General features: G+C 42.5%; 1 protein-coding gene across 2 annotated transcripts in view; it reads left to right on the top strand.

Moving 5' to 3' along the window:
* The window catches only part of LOC142442683 (bifunctional heparan sulfate N-deacetylase/N-sulfotransferase 3), a 235732-nt gene that overhangs the window by 187541 nt on the left and 22738 nt on the right, over positions 1 to 25453 (top strand). Inside the window, exons 6-11 of one of the 2 annotated variants that reach the window (XM_075543885.1) lie at positions 3447 to 3629; positions 5750 to 5846; positions 12420 to 12543; positions 16958 to 17132; positions 20900 to 21070; positions 23848 to 23957. In XM_075543885.1, coding sequence (XP_075400000.1) covers positions 3447 to 3629; positions 5750 to 5846; positions 12420 to 12543; positions 16958 to 17132; positions 20900 to 21070; positions 23848 to 23957 — 860 coding nt within the window. The remainder of the gene's footprint in view (positions 1 to 3446; positions 3630 to 5749; positions 5847 to 12419; positions 12544 to 16957; positions 17133 to 20899; positions 21071 to 23847; positions 23958 to 25453) is intronic. The other variant, XM_075543886.1, reaches the window with a different exon arrangement.

The raw sequence follows: 25453 nt of genomic DNA, 5'->3' as shown, positions 1-25453 counted from the left end.
TCAGTTCTAAAATATTTTTGAACTCATATAGGTTTAAAATAAAGGTTCCCCCTTTGTGAGGGAGAAAAGCATATAGCAATTTTCTCTTCGCTGAGAACCTTTGCTAGCTGCTGCTTTGCTTCATTTTATACCCCGTATGAATTGTTGTCGGGTGAGAAATTACCGAGAGATAAAGTGACATTATAAATACCATAGGTCAGAACAGGGACAAGGGAAATATGATCAAAACATACCCATTATATATTTGCTCTCACCAAGCCTGTTGGTTCTTGTGCATAGTTTCATAACTTATAAATGATAAAGAAAACTTGACGTAACTACATATAAGCAAAAGATATGTAATATACCTTATCAAGAAAAGATACTGTGATTCGCTGAAAGAAATTATTTGAAAAGAAATTGAAGTATTTTGTCCTGGTAAATTATATTCCCTTTACCCTTATATTTCTTTAGAAAAACAAACAAAAGCCCAGGCTTGAGTCTCAAGTTTAAAAGTGGCACAGGGTGACATGCCTGCAGAAGAGGAAAAAAAACTAGCATGCGGAACAGCAACAGTGCATCTTGCATTATGTTAAAGAAGACATACAGAAATAGGATGGGAAACCTGGGGAAAGGCCCGTGCTTGCAGGCCAAGTAGCTTTCCTTTGACAGGAGTAAGTTCAACCCCTTCGAAGTCTCATTAGAATCCTTAGAGATCAGGGTGGGTTCCGGCAAAAGCAATGTTGCTAACTAACTCAGAATTCATTTGGGGTTGCCCCTGTCCTTGTCAGAGAGAGCCGCATTGTTTGCTTTCTAGTCATGCCATTGGAAAAATAGCACCCTACTCTGATTGTCACAGAGTAAAATGTTTTCAAGGCTGAAAAGAATTAATTCAGAGGAAGGTCAAATGTATTCGTATCACAAAGTCACACACGATCTCCGGGTTGTCTGTTTTCTTTCTCCTGTAGCTATTGTTCAAGTGAAATGTAGATACATACATGTGCATTTACAACCCTTTCATAAAAAATAATCAAGAAATTTGAAGCACCTGATGTTTTAAATATATATATGTGCATTGTGTTAAAGCTTTTCTTTCAAGAGAAAGACATATGGAAATATTCTGTTATATTAAAAAAACAGTGACATATAAAGAAATAAGAAAAACTGACTGTAACAGACATTATAAAAAGTTCTAAATTTAAGGATTATTTTTATAAGTTTCTAAATCACATGTTTGGATAAACTTCGGAGGAGAAAAGGAACTGGGGTTAAAGAAAACATCACAGAACTGAAGAGACTATAAGAGCATCACTAGAAGGTTAAATTTTTTAAAGTCTCATTTTTCAGAAAGGCCCCAAATGGAAGTCGCATTTATCAAATCCATTACTCTCTGTCATTCAGCTGGTAGCACGTAAACTCGCCCTCACTATATTTTGTTTGGGAAAGTTGTACGGTTTAGTGTATGTTCAGACAGAGAGAATAGAAATACAGTGAAATATTTTTTACCACAGACAGGCTTTTTCATGGGAGAGGCCCCAGGATGAGATTCGCTCCTTAGAAAACAGGCTATTACCGCTGCTCCTTATTCAGAGTTGTAATTATATTTTTTCTGATTCATTATATCAAGTCTTAATATAACCTATTCTCTCATGTCTACCACATTACCTCATTGAATTTTATTTAATATTTCTTACAGCCACTTAATGAATGAACCTTTTATATTCATTATTATGGTGGTTATTATAATAACCATGATTACTATTCTTTCCCATGACATTGTATATTTTAGGAAAGTGCTCTTATCACATGAATTATTTTATGATTCTTTTTTATAGTAGCATAAATGCCACAGTGGTTTTCTTTGCCATTGAAACTCTCACAGAGAATTACTTCCACTTGTCAACATCTAACCAAGAAAACTATTTGCATTCACCTAAAACAGTACCTTTAAAAATAGCCAGTGTATACCCCACGTCAATTTAATCAAATCTACAAATGAAGTTATTTTTGCTATGAAAGTTCCCCTTATTTCCCCCATATTTTCTATGATTGTTTTTCTTTCTTTCTTTAAATAATTTTATCAGGGGCTCTTACAGCTCTTATAACACTCCACACATCAATTGTACCAAGCATATTTGTACATATGTTGCCATCATCATTTTCTAAACATTTACTTTCTATTTTAGCCCTTGGCATCAGCTCTTCTTTTTTCCTCCCTCCCCAACCCCTCTCACCCTCATGACCCCTTGGTAAATTATAAGTTATTATTGCTTTAATATCTTACACAGACCGCTGTCTCCCTTCACCCACGTTTCTGTTGTTCATCCCCCTGGTTGGGGGGGGGGGGGCGGGTTATACATCAATCGGTTCCCCCTTCCTCCCCTCCACCCCCCTTCTCCGTGGTTTTTTTAATGTATTAATTGAAACTAGGTCAGCTGCTTCCATAGCAAAAGTTAATTTTATCGACTCAAGCACTGAAGACTATATTTAAAAGGGGGGAGGGACGACAAGATACTGAGAATTTTAAACCCTTTGTCATGGAGTTGATTCTGACTTACGGCCAACCTATTTGTGTTCGTGTAGAGTAGAACCGTGTGTCCCACGAGGTTTTCAATCACTACTTTTTTTGGAAATACAGCACAACCCTTTCCTCCAAGATACCTCTGAGTGGATCGGAATCACCAACGATGCCGTTGGCAGCCGAACACATTCACCCTTTGCGCCACATCCCGTGCCAATATAGTACCCACAGTTATTGGCAATACCAACAAACTCAGTGAATTTGGGGAAAGGTTTGGGGAGTGTTATAAGTGGAAAATTGTAACCAGTAGCCTGTTGTCTGCAACATATGTAAATAAATGTGGAATCTTGAGCAACAACATTCGAGCTGAATTAAGAAAAAGGAAAGTAAAATTCCAACCTCCTGAAATTTTCAAAGTCCTTTAAATGATGACTAGTCCAACTGCCAAGAGGCCGTTACGTGTTGGCACTGTTGTTACTCGTCACTGAGTGGAACTGAACTTCCAGTAGCCATGTGCGTTAGAGAGTAAGTAGCAGGGCTCCACGGGGTTTCTTGACTGTACTATAAACAGCCAGTTGACAAACCTTGCTTAACTGTCAGCCTACAGGTTAGTAGTTGAACACAAACCATTTCCACCACTTCCAAAAATGTTTCACTGCAGTATCGAACAGCTAATAAGTCTTGTACCCAGTTTTCATTATGAAGTATATTAAAATTCCTACCCACCCCCCAAAAAATGCTTATAGAGTCATGATAATAAGTCTCCAATGTGTATTCCTATGATGGGAATACTTGAGATCCTTCAAAAATTCTTCATGAATGGATGTCCTCTGTACTCTACTTACAATAAAAATTGTAACACCGCCTCCCAAAATTAGTCTTGGTATGATTACACTGCCCCCTAGTGTTAAGAAAATGTGTTTACATGGCTCTTTGCTTTTTTTAGATCAGCATTTTCATGACCCATCTGTCCAACTATGGGAATGATCGGCTGGGTTTGTACACGTTTGTTAATCTGGCCAACTTCGTGCAGAAATGGACCAACCTTCACCTTCAGACTCTGCCTCCCCTGCAGCTGGCTCACAAATATTTTGAGCTCTTCCCTGAACAGAAAGACCCTCTCTGGCAGGTAAGACTGGATCAATAATTGGCTATAAATAATTAATCCTACAAGTATAGCTTATGGTTCTGTAAGATCATCCAAATCAGAAAAGCAAAGGCATCTTTTTCCTAATGTACATTTGAGACACGGGTAGCTTTGAGAAATTACTTCTTCGTTAAGTGTAGTCTTAACTAAGACATATTCAGCCAGTGTCTGTCCCCAGGCCCATTAGAAAGTATAGAATCTTGAAAGCTCAATGAGGGATTCCCAAAGGCATGGTGCTTTCCATCAGGAGTGAGAGATGGCTGAGAAATTAGAAGACAATCAGTTGGGTGTGGGTTAGGTAGGCAGTCAACTGGTAAGCCGGGAGCAGGTCCCACATCTTTAATGCCTGAATGAAATTAGAGACAAGAGGGAGAACTGATAGCTAGCCTTCGAAAACCGCAACAGCAGAAAACTGTGGTTATCTGTCAACAGCACCAGTTGGGGATGAGTTTGAACATAGAGGAGTGTTTATGGTGAAAAGACTGTTTCGTAAAATAAAAATATCACAAAGACGAGGTGTTGTCAGAAACGCTTAGGTGACCTAGAGGTTCAAGAGCATACTTTGAACTTGTGTTTCCCAGGCCATGATGTAGGACAGCAACAGTCTTAGTCAATACTTGCGTAATGTTTACCTGGTGTCAGACTGGCCACTCTCCACATGTTAATCCGTTAAATCCTCACAGCTACCCGATGGAAAATTCAGTTATTGTTCCCATTCTAAAGATGGAGGAGCTGAGCCACTGGAACAAGGTCCCAGAGCTAGGGTATCGTAAAACTGGGAGTCAACTGCAGGCTGACAGGCTCCAGAGACTGTGCTCTTAATTAATTCCAGCACCAAATGCTACAGGCAAGCCATTGATGGAGTTGATGCTCAAATAATAATAATCTTCAGTCGACCAGGTAAACGCAATAGACTGAGATTGCAGTAAACTCTGACCTCTCTGCTCATTTCACCTGGAAGCTGTGAGCTAATTACCCCAAAGAGGGAAATCATTGCACATCTTAGCAAAGTCGGTGATTGTGGATGGCATATTACTTGTCAGCTGTGACACTAAGAATGTTTTCGTCTTATGCACTGAGAAACACCACCAATGTTCACCTCTAGAGTCTAGAAAGTCACATAGTTTACCCGATAATTAAACACTTTCATTAAAACTGCAATCATTATCATTTCAGGTGACAGGTTGAAACCAATTTTCCCCCCAGAACAACAGCCCAAAAGAACACACTTGCCTCATTCTTCACACTTGTTATTAATTACACATAAGCAGAAGGTTCATTTGCCTACATGTATTAATTGCGTAGTAGACTACTCTTTCTGACCACTCCTGAAAATAATAGCGAAGTGTACTGCAATCCTCCCCTCTTTCTGTATACTATGCACTTCGCAGGTAGAGCTCCAGGGGGTTCCTTAGGTACACCTTGCAAGAGGTATGTCAATTTGAGTACTGTAGAGATCAAAAGCTGAATCCCTAAGGTAGTAATTCACCCTCATTTTGCCCTTTTGCTAAAATTCGGTACTTTTTAACATCACAGCCTGAAAAGTTACATTTTTAGATATGCATTACTGACCTTTGAAGGCAGCTGAAAGGAATCCAGTGTCTCTTTAAATAGTATTATTATGTCCAGATCTGTATCCCTTTGAAGCCCAGCAGGGAAGCTCAGAGTCACATAGAATAAAGAGTTGACACCTTGGATTTCATTTACTTACTGAATGCTGAGAGTGAGTCTTCTTTCAGGTTGGGGGTGGGGGAGGGAGCCTCTGCCCAGCAAGCTCGCCATTTAAAACACAATAAAAATAGAAATAAGACGCACAGGATTACTAATAACACCAACAAAAAGTAACAGTCTCAGCGGTTGGAGGCAATTTACTTGTACTAGAAACGCCTCCCACCACCATCTCCTCATGAGACTGTCAACTTCCCATTGGGAAGGGATTGTTTGAAAGACTCTTTGATGCCACACTGAGGCTTCCTTATGTTGAAGGAGTCAGGCAGCCTTGTTTCCTAGAATGCCTCTTATGGGCAGATGTTGACAGCCTGTAAGACACAGTGGACGCACACGTTCCTCCCCCAAAATCTCGGTCTTCTCGTCCCATTTAGAATCCCTGTGATGACAAACGCCACAGAGACATTTGGTCTAAGGAGAAAACCTGTGATCGCTTGCCAAAATTCTTGGTGGTAGGACCTCAGAAGACAGGTGAGACCTTCGTAATGACGATGCGCGAGGAACCAGCTGAGCGACTGAAACCGGGCTTCTTATTCCCACGAGTTCGTGCCCATTCCATAAAGGAGGGGGAACGGACCACACGTGGGATTCTGACCAATGTTTGCGTCGCTCAGTCACGTACCTAAGCGTTGGTCAAAGGGCTTTTCTTGTTTTTTAATGAAAAGGTTGGAAACAGATGGTAGAACGTTTGACGATCCCATAGGAAACCCTGAGAGAAATGTTATTTTCATTCCAAAGATCCTCGTGGAAAAGTGTCGTTGTTAACATTCCTAAAAACAAAGCTAATCACGTGGTTAGAGAACAGCTGACAAGATTTTGTCAGGAGTCAAGAGGGGAGCGAATAAATACCTACTGCTTTTTTGTCATAAACCTCTTCCAGAAAAAAGAGGGGGTACCTCTTGGGCTGCCATCCTCCCGGCAGTTTATTTCTAAACAGTTTCTTGCCGAGAGGACTATTTTTCTTAACAGTCTAAAACATGTCTGACAAGCAGAATTCCCAGACATAAACGAAACTCTGTGCTAAGAAAGGTATTTATCTATACCCAGGAGAAATCTTCCACACATTTTTCTTAAACTGGTGTGCAATTTTTCCCCATGAACTTCTTGTTTCTGTAAGAATCAGTATTAAAATGAAGCCCAGTGGAAGAGTTAAGATGCCAAACATTCATGCTGTATCCCACATAATAAAGAATTGGGAGCCCTGGGCGTCTGGTCCCACAGCCAACAGCGGGTCCACCAGCCCCCGCCTAAACAGGGAACAGACTCGTTTTCCTCGGCTCTCTAGAATGAACTAGGAAGAAGTCTGCAGGATGTACACAAAAGTTTAATCTGTTCATTCCCTCAAGGTCAGTGGTTCTCAACCTTCCCGATGCCGCGACCCTTTAAGACAGTTCCTCATGTTGTGGTGACCCCACCCCCAACTTCATCACTTTAATTTTGCTACTGTTAGGAATCGGGCGACCCCTGTGAAAGGGTCTTTCGACACCCCCCAAAGGGGTCACGACCCACAGGTTGAGAACCGCTGCTCTAAGTTGCATTTGCAAATATCAATCTGCAGGCAATTATAAATGTGACAAATAATGTTCTTGTCCTGCTCGTTTGCTCCTCCTTGTGAAATTCAAGAGGCGAGAGGGAAAACATTTCAACTCCAGGCTGTGCATGGAACGCCCAGTACCGTGCTGTAGTCTGGCCGTCACTGGCCACGTCTGCCCTGGGACGCTTGGCGGGCTCCCTCTGTCAGGTTTGCTTCCGAAAGCCCAGCAGGCTGCCTTCCTCCCATGTGGCCTTGACTGTGCAGAGACGTCTTCAGATCACGGTTAGAGGGCAGAAGCAGAGACTTGTCAGCTGAGACTCATCTGGGTTTCCAACTGCAGACATCACTGTTTGTACATGACATTTACTTTTGGAAGTGATCTATTTTTTAGTCCACTTTCTATAACTCTAATATATATATATGAACATTTATAAATACTATATATCTCTATTTGTATATGTACAGTATATACATGTAGTTTAATGATGATTCATGTGCAAAAGGCTTAATGACTAAAACATGGGTTCTTCCTGTCACAAGTCCTTAGACTTTCTAGAAATGCTGTTGAACAAACAGCATATGTGGTCTTCTGATGGATTTGGTCCGCTCAATCATGTACCTCAGCTTTTGTCAAGGTGTTTTGTTTTGTTTTAATGAAGAGAAAAAGGTTGAGAATAGATGTTAGAGAGTTTGAATATCCCACAGGAAAACCTGTGAGAAATGTTATTTTTATTCTAAAGATTATATAAAGCCCCGTCTTTCTCTCCTACTTTCTAAAGAAACTGAATTTTTCCAATCTTGTTTACATATTCATTTATCTGCAAGACAATTTACCCATTTTCAATGTACAGCTTGAAACATTTTGGGAATGATATGCTGTGAGGTAACCCCCACCGCAATCAAGATATAGGACCGGTAAGCTATAGAGACCGTGACTGGCTGCACGGATAGTTTCTTGGGGGGAGGGGGGGAGGGGCGTGGCAGGGAAGACTCGGTGTGGGGCGGGGAATGAAATGGGTAGCTGATAACTCTGGGTTCAGGACAGGCTCCTGGGCAGCTGTCGTGTTGTCTTTTGGAGAATTTCACATGAATGGAATCATACTGTGTGTGGTCTTCTGGGCTTGGCTTCCTTTGCTCCGTGTGATGTTCAAGAATGTCTTCTTTTTGCCTGTCTGTCTGTATCAACATTTTCAATTTTTAAAAAAAATTGATTTAAATGGATCAAAAATAGCTCCCTAATCCCATGAAAATTAAATGCTTTTATTTTTAAACTTGAGTCTTGTCAAAAGTAGATATATAACTAGTGTTGTAGAGACATGGAGTAACCTGGATAAGGAAAACCATTTTTGTTGAAATTGACAAAAATATGAAAGGCGATGCTTCTCGGATGGTCATTTGAACATGTGGTTATGGAGTTGATTCGTTCCTGCTTCTTGTGGCCCGTCCTGACTTTGACCCCCGGCAACCCCATGTCTAATACAACACAGCATCGCCTGGTCATGGGCCACTGACCGCCATCCCCATAGAGAAACAAACAAGTTCTTCACACCCAAGACCATGTGTAGGTAAACCCAGAATTCCGAAACCTTTGGATCACTTTTGACCACTGATAACTTACATGACAGCTTCTGCTAGACTGCAAGGCAAATTATAGCCATTTCCATTTGTTTTTCTAATGAATGCTGGTCAATAAAGGGTATAAAAGCAAATAGCCTAATTTAATAGCATTCTTCAGTATGAAATCCAGAAAAGGATATTTTTAGTTGGTGTAAGAAAAAAATTAATTTCTGCCTTTTCTTCTCACGTTGTATGGTTTATACTCTTTTTCTCCATAAAGGCTGGTTCTTTTCAGCTTTAAATAATGACTTTCTGCGTTATATATCAACAAAGCTGTTTTTTTAATATCTTAATAATTGAAATAAAAGGTGGGTGCTCTTTAAGTACCTGGACATAGCTTATCTTGCTGGACCCAAACAAAACCCTGATAGCTAAGTATTTTCTTCCCGTTACACAGGTAAGAAAACTAAGACCTATTGAGGGGAAATGATTTTTGTTCCATCTCTTACAGCTGGTAAGTTCCGGAAACGCGCCCACTATTGCCGTCAGGATTGCACCTGGCTTCAAAGGCCATGTTTTTTGTTTGTTTTTAAATGAAATTTTCAATTAACAGTGCTAGGTTTTTTTCTTTTGTCCTTTTCTTTGGAGAGGTGGTTCTCAATCAGTGTTACCCTTTCTTAAGCATTTCTTCTAAGTTAGTGATCCTCCAAGTGTGATCCCAGACCAGAGGCATCGGGATCACCGGGAGCTCACCCCCACATAGATCTATCTGCTCAGTCTGTTTCTGAGCACAGTGCCCAGCTCTGTGTGATATAACAAATAATGCTGACAACGGCTGAGAACCACTGATGAAAGCTGAAGTTGTAAAGGCCATTTCTCCTTTGGATGTAAGAGAGTACTGCGCTTCGTGTTCCAAAAGTTTATCTGTGATCATCGATTCACACTGTTCGTTGTTTAGCTCAGATAGAATCTAGGAACACTGCCTCCTTCCATTCATTTTCAGACAGTATTGCTGTTGACATAGTGATTTTTTAAATGTTTCTGCTTTATAGATCTGGGAGATTTGAGTACAATACTAAAGAAAGCTCACCAGAGAGATAAGCAAAAGAAGAGATGTGTAAAGATGGCAACAGGGCATGATCAGTAGGTAAAATCAGAAGTGCACTTTACCCGAGTGAGAGCAGCACAATGAGACAGGGCATGTCTGATCACCACTGCCAGCTACTGACCTGGAATACTGTTCTGTGACACTGGAGCGCGCATGAAGGAGAGAAGGGGAACTAGAAGATGACATGTGTCTACCCGAGGAATACTGAATACACAGACCAGAAATATTTCTATAGTGCGGTCTCAGAAACGCATTCCCAGTTGCAAGTACAGGCAAAAAGCCTTGACAAACTGAAGCCCAGGCTGCCATATCCAACTATGCTGCAAACAATTCTGGCTCAGAGTTCTGACTGTAAACTGAATTTTACAGCATATGACATTGTTACAGTCTAATAAAATCATACCTTTGCATCCTAAAGTCACACAGCTATACAACTGCCTGTGTGAGTTAAATATAAAGAAAAAGCACCTATTTATTATTTAAATTGAGTGATTTAAACAGTGTTTCACCCTACTCTCTATAAGCAAATGCAACTCACTGTCATCAGGTTGATTCCGACTCACAGAGACCCTGTGGGGCAGGGCGGCACTGCCCCTGTGGGTGTCCGAGGCTGTAAATCTTCTCTGGAGTAGAGACCCTCCTCTTTCTCCCATGGAGGGGCTGGTGGTTTCAAACTGCTGATGTGGCGGTTGGCAGCCCATTGCATAACCACTGTGCCGCCAGGGCTCCTTGCAAACACGAAAGCACACCGAGACTTCAGAAACCTTGATGAAAGGCTAAATTCTGTCTTGAGTTTAGTAAGTGGTCATATGCCTCAGGAGGAACTTCATAGGAGAACCCAAGGGTCATTTTGGTAATGCAATATCCCATAATAAACGATGGTCTGTTATATGTATGTAGTATTTCACTCTATCAAAATGTTCAGGCATTTTAACAACATTTCCTTCCTGGGGGGGAAAACCCCTACAACAATAAGCAAGGCAACTGATTTCCCATTAAGAAAACGAAGGCAGAGAGGTGACCTGCCTAAGTCGGAAGGAAATCCATGGTTGAGCTGGGATCAACAGCTAGCGTTGCCATGCTCGGCAGCAAGCCTCCTCTCCTCAGACCACACTCCCTCCATTTGTGCAGACCCAGGACTTTTAAAAATGCGGCATATCTAATTAATTCAATTCAAGGAGTGTGTAGGATGTCTCTGTTTGGGTCATTGATGACGCTGGTCAACACACGTTGGTGCCTCAAATGTGAGATTTGTTTCTGGGTCTATGTAACCTGCTGGTTCAAAACATTGCACCAGTTCTCACCTATCAGCTCTGGTGTTTGATACCGCACATATGCCACAGACCCTTCTTTACTCTGCTTGCCCATAAAATCATCAGGCTTTTGGGACGTAGTGTTAGGTAGAGGAAAGGCGCCCTGACTTGACTTAAAGTACGTTGTGTTGTCAAGTTATACTCCACATGGTGTCCTTGTATCCAAAGATAGCTGTGAACGATGAAAATTACATGAACTTGGGATTTTCTCCAGGTATCATTTCACCTTTCCTAGGAACTACATAGCAGGCAATTCCAGTGTGTTATCTTAGAAAGGGCCCAGAAGTAAGTTACTGTACAAGGAACACGGTGCTCCGAGGATGTAGTGGACAATGTGTTTGAGTGCTAACCACAGGTCAGCTGTTTGAACCCCCAGCTGCTCTGCAAGAGGAAGATGAGACTGTCTGCTCCCGTGAAGATGTGCAGCCCCAGCAACACATGGGAGACGTCCCATTCTGTCCCGCAGGGTTGCGATACATTGTCACTGATTGGCTGGTAGTGAGTTTGGTACAGCAAATAGAGGTTCACGTGTTCTGAAAGCCAAAATGGGGTTCAAACTCTTCTATTAAAATTAAAGTGTCCCAGTCTTGTTATGAGATGGTACAACTTCCCCACCTGTGCACAGAAACCCTTTTTTAAAAGTTAGAATTTTTCTGAATGAAGAAGTTTGTAGTCAACCTCATCTCTGAAACGTGGAACATGACTTACCCATTGACTTCTATATATTAAAATGTGTTCTGAAGTGTTTACTGAATCATTTAAGGAAGAAAATTTTAGATCTTCAAATTATGGATGAGAATTGATACGAAGACTTACATCTTCGACACTCTAAATTGCCATCACACGTCCATATATGTGCCTTTTAATTTTTATGCTTTACTTTCCACTCTTCTCAAGCCTCGTACCAGCTTTGCAGTGTCCACCTTGCAGTCTCTGTATATATCACACAGCCTCCCAGACGCAAAAGAAAAGCTTGCTGCCATCGAATCTATTCTAACTCATAGTGATCCTTGAGGACAGAGAAGATCTGCCCATTTGGGTTTCCAAACCTTTAAATCTTGTAAAGGCAGCAAAGTGACTGATGGGTTCAAACCACTGACTATATGATTGACAGCTCAATAGGAAACCAACAAGCCCCCATCGGATCATTCACAGCTTCCCTTGGAATTCCCATGACAACGAACTCTTTTCCGAATATTTCTTATCTTGTTTGTCTTACTCTATAATTTATGTGTCAGACTTCTTCTCCTCTTTCAAAGTAGGAGGATAAATTAGTAAGTGAGCATAGCTGCATAGCTGAAACTATAGTGGAACACCATCGCTACGAAGGCAGAGCCGCGGCAGTCTGTCCAATACGATTTTCTGAATCAGTGCCCCAAATAACCCCAGGAGCAGGCCCAAAACCAAGAGAGCAAGAAAATAAACTGCTATTGGGCTATGTTATCTTTACTGTTTTTAAGCACTTTGGAATGCTAATACAGAGAAATTAGACTTTCCTTTCATTAATCTCTACCCCTCTCTTGTCTTTCCAGGTACCACAGCTTTGTACTTGTTCCTGGTCATGCATCCTTCCATCCTTAGTAACTCCCCCAGCCCCAAAACCTTTGAGGAGGTACAGTTCTTTAATAGAAATAACTACCACAGGGGGATTGATTGGTAAGATGGGTTATTAGTATAAATCTAAAAGTATATGTACTGTACGCAGAATAAAATTAGCACTAAGATTTATGAACATATGTGTATACCACAGATAAAACTGTCCTCTACATCATGGTAGCTCGGCTGACTCATGAGCAATCGCAGATGCTTCTCGGTTCTTGGAGGGACTTTTTGACTCAAGAGTTCCATATGGGCTTTCAATTGGCATCCATCGTTTTTCATTTCAGCTACAGATATGAAGCCAGAGAAACGCCTGATGGCCCAACCATTTCATTTCTCTCCGTTGTTAAGAAAGTGCTTTTGTGTTTTCTTCTTGTGCGCTTGGCATAAATGTGGCTGTAGCCACATGGATAATTTTTCCCTTTTTGCTTTGGCATAACAGGTTGTAAATGAATACATAACCAGGGTCAGAAATATGTGTGTATAATTCATGAGTAATAAAAGCTAAATAACTAATAAAATAAAAGCTAAAGGCAATCATTGATATAAGAAATGTTATATTTCCCCTTTGAATTAAAAGTAGAACTATGCCAAACATCTGAGGGAAATTTTAAAAAATAAATAACCTCACTGCCATCAAGTCAATTCTGACTCAAGGTGACCCTCTAGGACAGAGTAAACTGCCCCTGTGGGTTTCCAAGACTACAGCTATTTACAGGAGCAGAGAGCCTCATCTTTCTCTCCATGAGTGGCTAGTGGATTTGAACTGCTGACCCTGAGGAAAGCTAAAATGTCACATACATAAAATATAGCACTGTAATGGAAATAGATGGGTCAAATAATATTTGAATCATAAAATATATTTTTAAGTCTTGCCGCCTAAAGGATCGTGTTGGGCAGAGAGTAGCATAAAAAAGTGGAGTGTTCTCTTATCATTCTAGAGCATAAACTTGCTGTGTGTATGTTAATTAATAGGTATGATCAGACTGTATGATCTCAGCCCTTTAAATGGCACCTCCCTCAAAGCTGATCAATGGGAAGGTGACTGGACTAAGCATCGCTGGCCACCTGCTAGAATGCATATTCTAGTTATCATATTTCCAGTTTGACTCTTCTGTACAGGAATCGCTTTTGCTTAATTGTGTGATACCAAACAACAGCCAGGAGAATCATGAAACCATCCAGCATTCAGCAGCTGTTTGACCGACAACTCAACCATGTAGCGATATAAGGCACAGAATACCATAGTTTTGATATAAGAACCACAGAGAGTGATGAAAGCCTACGTGGAGGTGAACTCACAGTGGCCCTAGCCCACAGAGTAGAACAGCCCCTGTGGGGTCCTGAGGCTGTAACTCTTTATGGGAGTAGAGAGTCCGATGGAAACCTGCCTCAGAGGCACACTCATACTGACCCTATAGGACAAGGTGGACCTGCCTCCGAGGGTTTCCGAGACTGTAACTCTCTGGGAACAGAAAACCTCCTCTTTCTCCCTTGGAGCAGCCGTGCTTTCTAATTTACCATGTGGTCACCAGGAGACAAAACTGACTTGATGACAGTTGGTTTGAGTAGGAACCCCACCTGCTATGCCACCTGTGAGTCGGCGTCAATGTGATGAGATTGAGCTTCATTTTTTTATTTGGAGTTGAAGGAGAATCCAATACCTAGAGTCCCTGGACTGAAGAATACTCACGTGAATAACCTTTAAAGTCCGGGGAAAGCCGACCATAGACCAGTGTGTACTGTGTATTAAAAAGTTCCTTCCCCTTAATTAGTTTTTGACAGGAGGTGGCATAAACAAGGAGAATGCTAAAGAACAGTTAAATCGTTTAATCATAACTCCTTACAAACATCTCAAATACAAGTACTTTTGATTGACAGTGTGTGGTTATTAAAGGCAATTAACACGAACAACAAAAGGCAGTAACAGGAAATGCTATCCTGTTGGCAGAACTAAGCCATTTCTGTCAACGAAATCCAATGTACTCCGCCTTCAGCTAGCTGTGTCCCTCCCTCTATGAAGTGCCACCACCTCGGTAGTCCTTTGGGGCCATTACAGCAGAAGAGTGAAGATTTAGTTTTTAGAGGCCAAAGTCGCCTCCAGAATTAACCCTGGCCCAGGGAGCGCATCTCAATGCATGGATCTGTTTTCCTTGGAGAACTGGGTACTAGGAGGGCTTGCGTTAACCAACAGGAAGCCTGACCACAGGCTTTGGCAGTAAACAAAAGAGGGCAAATAAAAATGAGATATGTTTATCTTTGATACAATTGTCAAGATTTTGGATCAGAAGATTTGAGGTACAAAAAGATTTTGTTTTCGAACATATATTAGCTTTATGCTTATGGTTAGGTTATGATTTTTTGTCAATTATATGGGCATGCAATGGAAGGTTGGTATGGTGCATAAAGGACCATACAATTTTTTGGTTTTTATCATTTAGAACTAATGATCATCTTAATCTGACTTTGAGAAAAATAACTAAGAAAATTTTAGGGGCCATCCAAGCAATAAATAAATAGATGTAGAATATTGGTTAATAGCACTTCTTTCTCTTTCTGGTTAAAAAGGGGAGGAAATGCTGAGCTGTGTCTCACAGAAATGGCAAAGCTTAAGTTGATACAGGAATTTTTTTTTAGCCCCTAATTCCTAACCCACTTTTGTTTTCTCTCCGATTCTTTGAATACTTGATTGAGCTCGTAGTCTCCAGTTTGGATCTACGTGGGGGACTTTCATGAGCTACCCTGGAACTCTGAACCTGGAACCCTCTTAGTTACTGGCTATCCAGCAACATTTTTGGTATCGCCATGTGCCAGGCAGTGGACTAGAACAATGTGGGCACACGTGTGGGCAAACAGACTGGACCCTGCCTCCGCCAGGAGCCTCTGCACCCAGACAGAATCAAGAGGCTGTTAGCTCCAGGTCCAGAATTGTGTGAGGGGGTTTTCTAGACTCAAACTCCCCCCGGGACGGAGCAGGGCAGCTGCAAAGGGGGCGGGGAAATGTTCAAAAGGAAAACATGATCTGATGCCAGCCCCCTTTGCCCTTCTTTGGGATTTCTGGCACCGTTCTCTGAACAAACAAGCTTGGAACAAGACACGCTTGCAAGACCACTAGACATCTGGATGAGACATAGCCTGAGATGTGGCGCCTTCTGTAACTAGCCCCCAAACAGAGAGTAGATCAAAATTTCCAGAAATACTTGCGTATCTCTTTCCCCACAACAGGAAGCCAAAACAACACATTGTCAACAAGGCAATTTACAGAAAACATAAAATGATTTCTTTACTGCTCAGAGTCTCAAGACATCACTTTGTTGTCTGAGCAAACTTTGCAATGTGTTAGCAGCTGGAACCCTGCCAGAAGCTGTGTCGTGTGAGATAACTAAAAGAAAACCAACACCCTGTGAAAAGAAGGCATCCCATAAATGTCAACGGCGCTTTCCTTCTGTAATTAGTGAACTACCTTGTCTTGGTGGCAAACGGTCGTGGACGTTTATGAATTGAAGGGGGTGGCTGACGACCTAGGGCGTAAGCTCTTATTAGGAAGTACAAAATGTCTTGGGAGTTAAATGCGTCTATTCTCTCTACAAAGGCGTCTTTTCCTGGAAAAAGTGTCCCTTGGTGCATCTGAAACATTTACCACCATATGCTAAATGAGTTAGAGCTGACAATTGTCCAGGTGGAACATTAAACAAAATCCTGTGTCTCTTTAATTTCAGCCTATGAGCATCCAGCTTATTCTGTGTTCACTCTGCTGATGTTTTAAATTCTCACCTCACTTATAGATAATTGGACTTGACCTTAGGAAATTTGATAGGATTCTATATTTGGAAATATTTCTGCATTCTTCGTTTTTTCTCATTATCATTCTGAAAAGGAAATGAGTGGTTAGGAATGCGAAGAAAAATTAAGCAGCTAGACCATGTTTTCACCAGAGCTATGCGGCATTTTTAAAGCGTGAGGGTTGAGGATGACATCAGCAATGTCCCATTGATGAAAATGGAAATTACTTGCGATGTAGTCAAGAATGTTTTGTGTCCAGCCTTTTAAGACACCTTTGAACTTATCACATTGTCTGCCTTAATCAAGTTTTCTTTGTGGTCGGCCACTGACTATTTCCACACCTAGATCCATTGTATATAGTTAGCTCATTGTTGCCGTGTTGCCACTGTGTCTTCGTTTTATATAATTACGGTTAGGTCATTATTGTTGTTTTGCCACTGTCTACATTTTTTGTTCTCTCCCAGTCCTTTGCCCCTTATCATGTTAAGCAAAACCATCAAACCAAAAAAAAGTGTTTAGAGAAGCATCTTTAAAATACATATTTAACATTCTTGAGACGTGTCTCTTAAATGCCTTAAAGAAAGAGGGTGTTGTTTAGAAATGAATGTGTGGGATACCTTTAACATCTTCACTCACCAGGACAAGATTGAAAACCGATCTTGGGTTGAGAAAACTGTTCCTTTTCTAGGTATATGGATTTCTTCCCAACCCCGTCTAATGTCACCAGTGATTTTCTGTTTGAGAAGAGTGCCAATTACTTCCACTCAGAGGAAGCTCCTAAAAGAGCTGCTTCTCTGGTCCCCAAAGCCAAGATCCTCACCATCCTCATTGATCCATCAGACCGAGCATACTCCTGGTACCAGGTAAGGAAAATGCAGCCAGAACCCAGCAGGTAGGAAGGTTTATATAAAAAGCGAAACGGAGAATAAAGGATGGCTTTTAAGCTGTAACCACATCCCCAGCACTGGAACAGCACAGAGGTCTGTTAGCTGTTCAGGAACTACAGAGAAAATGAACTTGGCTTTGTTTCTATGGAGTATCTAATTGCACTTTTTTCTCAACGCAATTAAGAAATTAAACTAAACTGTGATCAATCAAATAGTACGTGATTGTATCTGTTATCTGTGTTCCTACACATCAACATTCTTAAGGTGAAATATTGTAATAAACTGAAACTCTAGCTCTTTATCCAACACATGGGGCCACCATCATTATCTCAGTGTGACAGATCAGGAGGATGATTGATTCCCCAAAACAGCAGGGAACAAACTTATTTTCTGTAAAGATCCAGGTCGCTGCTACTTTTAGGGTTCGTGCCATTTAGTCTCTGACAACTCTGCGGCTGGAACAAGAAAGCAGCCTCGGACAATAGTATTCGTGACTGAGTGTGGCAGTGTTCCCAGGAAACTTGATCTTCAAAAGCAGCCACCAAACTGAGTTTGGAACACAGGTGATCATTTTCCAACCCCTGATACTAGCTGCCATCAATTCGGTGGCCTCATGCACATCAAAACAAAATGCTGTCCAGGTCTCCATGATCCACTGCAGATCCGAGCACTGTTAGGCACCAGAGCTAGACTGTCTGCTTCTCAGAAGTAGATCACCAGACCTTTCTTCCCAGGCCACCGTCATACAGAAGGTGCTCTCCGTGTTCTAAATGAACTCCTGTAGCGCAATGGTTAAGCACTTGACTCTTTGCAAACACTCACCAGCTACTCCGCTGGAGAAATGATCTAGCGACCCACCAAGACGACAGCCTTGGAAACCCCATGAGCAGTTCTACTCAGCCCTGTGCGATCGCTATGGGTCAGAATCAGCAAAACAACAAAAACAGTGAAGAAACAATGAAATGACAAAACTAAGAAAGTAACTGAATGCAAAAAAAAATTATCTGATTTATAAACTCTTACCAGATGCATAATAAAAAAAATTCTCAAATCAAGATATGTTTTAAAAGCTAAATATAAGAATCCTTCATCCACCTCTTTCTTAAACATTCGTTGGTACTATGCTTTTGATTGGCAAGTTTATGGAAACAAGAATTGTGAAGTAATTCAGGAGCCCTGGTGGTGTAGTAGATTATAATTTAGGCTATTGATGCAAGGTCAGCAGTTCGAAACCACCACCTGCTCCACAGGAGAAAGATAAGACTTCCTGCTCCTATAAAGATTTACAATCTCAGAAACCCATAGGGGCAATCCTACCGTCCTATAGGTTCACTATGAATCAGAAGTAACTCCATGGCAGTGAGCTAAGTAAGTAACTTGACACCATTAAAAAATAATGTCAAATTTTTTTTAAAATCTGTATCTGTGATGTTTCTTATTACTAAATGGAAAACCTCCCCTAAAAGTGGCCGAACAAAAGCATCACCAAAGTAGTGGAGTAAGCGGTTGTAATCCCTGCGACCCTTCATTAGCACTCCATAGTATTGTAATATCAAACTTGCTTCTTAATGTGCGTGTGCTCGTCCATTCATTAAATTATACCCACTCACCCTGGGTGCTGCACGTGGTCAGCAAGCTGAGTTGTTCACAAAATGATCTGCAGTTTGCATTCACCCAGAGATATCTTGCAAGAAAAGCATGGAGCGAGCGTGACTTCTGAAAGATCAGCCACGGAGGAGAGGAGAGAGCCTCTGTACGCAAGGAGGCCCCACGCATATTGAAAAGGACTCTGTGGTGACTGGGTTTTGGTGTGCAAAGTACTGCTGGACGATAAATGCCCTGCTGCTTTCAAATGCCGCGCTACTTGGGGGTGGGGGGGGGGATATGTATAAACAGCCAGCATGCAAGCTGGATAGGGATCACTAACCCTGGAGAGACAGACTCCGGTAGGGGAGCTCCGAGTGATAGTGTCCCTCTGATAATGCCCACCGGGGAGAGTCTCAGGACGCGCTCCATCTGTTCACTGAGTGCCGCCAGGGAGCCCAACCACCAGAGGAGCCAGCCATTTCCTTCAAGGAAAGAAGCAGCGACAGGATTATCATAAGATGTGTGAGGGAAAAATCTAGGCAAGTTTAAAATGAATGGGATGTTGTGAGAGGCAAAAGCAGGACTCTGGAAAGGGGTTATCAGCAGGCCAGGACTGAAAAGTTGACAATGGGTCCTGTTTCCTTGAAAAGTATCAAGCTAAGATAAAATGCAGACTGTTGGGTCCCTAAACCCCTTATCGGATACTCCGCACCTGGTTGGAAATCGCTACTGCTTCCTTGTTAGAGAGCTCCGTGTGGCTCAGGTCCTTCAGGCGAAAGTGGGATGCTATGTTTTCACTGATACAATTTCCTACAACAAGCCCCTGAGCGCCTCTGATTCTGGTGTCAGGTTTCCCAGCCCTGAGTTCTTCTCTTATTGACCAAAGCAGTTTTGCAGGTCTACAAGGGGAGGAAGAATCTGTCAGGGACCCCTTCACGAGGCAGATGGAATCTTAAACAGACATAGCGATGATAATCTGCATCATAGGAAGTGGAGACACCTTGAAAAGTTAAAATCCATAAAAACTCACAATGCTCTGAGAATCATTCAAGCCAAACTCCAGGATCCGTGTTTTAAAAAAATAGAAATAAAAATCCACAGCAATTGCAAGTTGGCTGATTTGATTTTGAACCTTTTACTTCTTTCCACCAGGTATCTGGAGGAAAGAAAAATAAGCCTTAATTGACTCAAAGAGAAAGAAGAAAATTGAAACTTGGCAACCACTTAGCCCCTGAAAAATTGAGAATTTAGTGAGACAGGAAGTCTCAAAGCTGCAAGCTAACAAAACGCCCTCAATATTGCGAATAAATTACTCTGCGGTGGCAAAAGGCAGGCCTTAGCAAAATCCAGTTGAGTTTGTAGTACGCTAATTTGAACCCCAATTGCAGCCGACTTGCTATTCAACTAGATGAGGGGAAACATTCACAAGCCCACACTAAGCCTGAATATTTATAGGTCAATTTAAGGGAAAGGTGATTTCCGCAAACCCATGGGCCTGAGCCTGGGCCATTAGGAAACACTTTCCTCTGTGGATTACCGCTTTCTGCATTTTCTGCACAATAAATGATTCTGACTCACCACAAAGGTTACCATTAGATAAGATAATATTGGCTTTTAGATGCTAGGTAATACATGGTAAAAGCTGCGCATTTCCGATAATGTGCTTGTCAGAGTTTTCAGTAGTTTCTCCATTTAAAGTAGACACTAGAGCTTTCCTCGTCTAAACCGCATTACTGGATGGAGCAAAACTATTTGGCAGTCCAGTAGAGTGTGCTGTGCATGACGGATAGTCACCGGGCTTGATAAATGGCCAATTTATGGGCTGAAAGAGGGACATTAATGGGGGTTCAAAAGTTTACTTCCAGAGTAAAACATGTACACTAAGGAAACGGTGCCAAAAGTTAGCTAAAAAAAAAACTATTTATGAGATTTCAGCATCTACAAAATAAGTTCTCAAAAATCTTCGCTCAACAGTGTCATAACGTCCGATCCTGATGCTCGGAGCAAGCACTCTTGTCCTTATTGATTGCCGAACAAGGAACTCTCCAGCAGTGAGGCATTCCTTTCGTGAGCTTGCAGACTTGTCACCAAGATTGATTTTTAATTTTGTATGCCTATGGTTCCAGTTCGTTTAACAATCCACCTTTTCATCATAGCATCAGCGATCGCATGACGACCCTGCAGCTCTGAAGTTTAGCTTCTACGAAGTCATCTCAGCTGGAGCCCACGCGCCCTCCGAGCTGAGAGCCTTGCAGAAGAGATGTCTGGTCCCTGGGTGGTACGCCAGCCACATCGAGAGATGGCTTGTTTATTTCCCTCCCTTTCAGGTACACACAATAAGCATTTACACCCTGTTACAATCGCATTTAGTTGATGACTGCCTCAAGGAGAGAGGCCGTTCTTACTCAGTGAAACATGACGAGCTTTTGCTCTTGATTTGTAAATAATGAGACTGGGGCAAAGAATAACAGATAGGCAGAGGCAGCGAGCTGTTCCATTTTCTTCTCTAAGTGTATTTCAGGATGCTTCGCCTTGCTCTGTTTTCTAGCCCATCTTTCCTGGTTGTAAAATGCTTCTGAGCCTTGATTCTTATTCTGCAAAGAAGAAAGTCTCAGAACCTCTTAACCAAACAAGACAAATCTTATTTGGCTTAATCCAGTAGCATTATTTTCCTTTGAAGGAACGCTGGTGGTGTGGTGGGTTAGACACTGGGCTGCTAATTGCAAGGTCAACTGTTCAAAACCACCCGCTACTCAGAGGGAAAATAAAGATGATGCTTTCTACTCCCATAAAGTTTTAGGCATGTGGGAAACCCACGGGGGCAGTTCTGCTCTGTCTTTAGGATTACCGTGAGTCAGAATCTGCTGGGAGGTGGTGAGCTCTATTTTCCTGTGGAGCCGTCATAGTCCACATTTCATAAGTCCTGTGTCTTCTCGTGACTTCCTTCGTCCTCCGATCGGTGGGGCATCGACCTAGGTTCTAAAGCTCGCTCCCGCGGGGGATTTCATGAGCAATGCAGTCACACCAGACTCTCCACACCTGTGGTTCTCCACCTTCCGCATGCTGCGACCCTTTCATACAGTTCCTCATGTGGTGGTGACCCCCCCAACCATAAAATGATTTTCCTTGCTACTTCCACCATTGTAATTTTGCTACTGTTATGAATTGGGCAACCCCTATGAAAGGGTCGTTCAAACCCCCACAGGGGGTCATGACCCACAGATTGATAACAACTGCTTGGACCGACACTGCTGAAAATGATAACCACTAATCACATACCCACTTTCAGCAAGTCAACTCCAAATCGCAGTGACCCCACATAGGCTTTGCAAGGCTGTCAATCTCTTAGAGAATAAACAGGCTCATCTTTCTCCCACAACATGACTGTCGGGTTTGAACTGCCCACCTCATAGGGACAGTTCAGTTCGTGCCCAAAAGTGCCACCGGGGTCCTAGTAACCACCTAAGGGGCATTCTTTATTATAATTTATAAACGAAATTGTAAATTCCGCTTCTTTGTCACATCAGTCACGTTTCAAATGGTCGACAGCCGCATAGTAGACAGACAGTGTCCACCGTGACTAGCCTCGGCACCTAGACAGTGTGCTGCAGACGAAATGGACAGGATGGGGGCGGCTACACTGGATGCTGTCTGACTCGCCACCAGCGCGCCCGGTCATCTCTTCCTGCTGGATCGACTCCTCCCCCTCAGCAGAATAACAAGGAAATACTTCTCCTCTGTCCACTGACAAGTGTCTGTCCGCACTCGGGTTCTCTACACACTTACCTGCCTCTCCAAACAGATCATCCAAGTGCCTCAGAAAGGTTTCCAGAAAGGACACTCCTGAAAGGAAATACGAAGAATGGCCTGTCCTCCATTTTACGACAGCAGGACTTAGGTCACACTTTCCTCTTGTCTGCTGGATTCCTTTCCAGCTGGAATGGTGGGGTCTTTATGAACTGGTGACTTCCATTTGTGATTTATTTGGGGAGGCGGGGCTTGGCCATTTTTAGACAGTTTGACAGAGGCATCATTTCCATAATATCATCCCCACTCGCTCTGAGAGTTTGAGTTTGTACATGTCTACACGTGTGCAGGCACTTCCCCAACCCGGTGTTGAACGCCTGTCACCCCAGGGTCCTTCCTGTCATCCCAGGGTCCTCCCTGTCACCCCAGGGTCCTCTCAAATTCTTAACTTCCTCAAGTCCTGTCAACTTCTCACAGAAGCAGAACAAACAGCCATTCATTTCTTCCCTGAGGCATCTGCCTCGAGGTTAAACAGGTTGCTGTTCATGAACCCATAAGTACCTCCCGAGACACGTTTCTTTCTAGAGTTCTCAGAGATAAATCAATATTTACCTGAAGAATTTCAGGTTCTTGGCCTGACATCACTAAGACTGATTGTTTCCTTGACCCTAAACAGACGTAGGTGCCAAATACCTCTGCGTCAGCTCTGAAAGGGATGCCAGAATTACATATAAGTTGTGCCTCCATTCAAATCATAACTTGATTTCACCTTTAAAACCCTAGCTTCTAATGACTTCTGTAAAGACATAGAAGAAAATGAAGAATGAGTTTAAAATGGGATGGGACATTAGCAGTAGGTCACCTTTTCTGCTTCCTGCTAGTTGTTTGTTTCTGTTAGCTGGCACGGTGACAACCCCACACATGATGGATAGAAATACTGCCCAGCCGTTCACCAGCCTCATGATTGGCTGGGGGCTGAACAACTGGGGTGAAGAGGGGTCCCCTGGCTGATATGCTGAAGCAACTTCTTCATCTCATGGCGCCTGAGACGCCATCCTCCTGACAGATGTTTCACTCCATTGGTGATTTTCCTAGTCACGTTTCTGGTCCCTTCCAAATGACTTTTTGTTTTCACGGTTATCGCAGTACCTCGCAGGTCACAAAACAGGAGTGCATTTCATGAGGTGCTTCACTAATTATTTCAGCTCACCGGTGAGGATGACCTGGTTAAGACTCACAGCAATGCGCATAAAATCCCCTCGGGACCCTGCGTCTCTCATCGTGTAAATTTAGGCTACAGACCATTTCACTGTGCCGTTAACGTGCACTGTCTTATCTTCCCCCTTTGGTACTTCAGTTGCTAATTATCGATGGGCAGCAGCTAAGAACTGACCCCGCTACTGTGATGGATGAAGTCCAGAAGTTTCTGGGAGTGTCTCCTCATTATAATTACTCGGAAGCACTAACGTAAGTTCCTTTTCCAATAATTGAGCCAAGTTTCAAGAGAGAACTGATATGTTTTTATCATAGTTTGTTGATACAGTTGTCAAGCTATTTGCATTCTTGTTGTTGCTCAGTGCCATGGAGTTGCTATCTGACCCCTTTCTACCCAATGTGAGAGGATACAATAGCCCTATGGGATTGTTTACCGTGTAATACTGAGAGTCTGATTTCTAGGTCTTTACCCCATGGAGCCAGCCAGAGGGGTCAAACCACTGACCTTTCTGGGAGCAGCGCTTCCCTGCTGCACCATCTGCGATCCTGCCTGGTTCGTTACATACTACTTAGTTGCAGCCTGACGCTGGCACTGGGGAAAGAATGCTTCAGTGGCATGACACAGAAATATGACAAATACTGTGCTGATTCCCGACTCTGCTCTCGCGCCATTTCCTGACCACGTAACACGGATTTTCAAGGCAGAAAATTCGGGGGGAAAGAAATCGGTAAATCTTAAATCCAACAGCTAACCCAAAAAAAGGCTACTTGAAATATAAATGGATCGCCTACCGAAAAAGAGGAGAATAAGGCCTCTTTTAAGTGTAATAACTCTTCCGGGGGTTTATAAATCTATTCCTTTCTCCACTGTTCAATTTCCAGAAACAGCATCATATAATAAGAAGTGACCCCACCGGCAACTAGCAAGGTAAACACTACGGTGATGTGATTATTCTCACTGATGCTTCAGAGGTCTTGGCGTGACAGGGGCTCGGATTTTCTTACCTATTTGACTAGAACAGAACCAATTCTGGGGTGAGGGGACGTGTCATTTGTTAAGGGGAAGCTCTCACTTCTTGTGTCATGGGTGCCTCTCCTGCCTCACCCTAGTCTTGACACTGGAATCCATTTCGTATTTTTAATAGGACCTTCCCTTTTTTGCCCATTTATAATACTTGATCATCAGATTTCCGAGGGTCACGTTTGTATCTCAGGGGGTGTACATGAACCAACAGGCAGTTGCTGTGTTAGATGGGCCATGAATCTGACTCAATACTTACTTTATGATTTTAGACTTATAGACTGAGCTGGAGAGGTGGCGGATGGAGTACACGGGTTTGTCCATGGGATTTTTCAGTAGGGAGCTCAATTCTGTAGCCGGTGGACTCTCCAGTGTCCAGACAGCGAGTGGGCAGCAGGTTTCCATTCCCTCTCAGCCCCCTTGCTGAAAAACTGTACAAGCTTGGCAAGGAGACATCAAACAATGTGCTGTGTTTCTTGTGCAAATCCGGTATGGAGACGTGTACATGTGACAGAGACATTGTGCTCCGGAGGACGAAACTGTAGTTTGAAGCTTCTATCGTGAGAGCGTTTTCCTTTGTTGTCTCTGTGGACCCCTGACCTGTGTGTCGTCTTCATTTGGAGGAGAGGGAGAGCTGAATTCAAGGGCCGAGACAGACACTAGTCTCGAGTTCCTAACGTTCAGCTTGACCTCACAGAGAGCGGGGTGATTTGAACTTGCATTTGGA

The sequence above is a fragment of the Tenrec ecaudatus genome, chromosome 3, assembly GCF_050624435.1.
Source record: "Tenrec ecaudatus isolate mTenEca1 chromosome 3, mTenEca1.hap1, whole genome shotgun sequence".
Classification (NCBI taxonomy): Eukaryota; Metazoa; Chordata; class Mammalia; order Afrosoricida; family Tenrecidae; genus Tenrec; species Tenrec ecaudatus.
The sequence above is the reverse complement of the archived record's forward strand: the minus strand, read 5'-3'. Positions and strand labels throughout refer to the sequence as shown.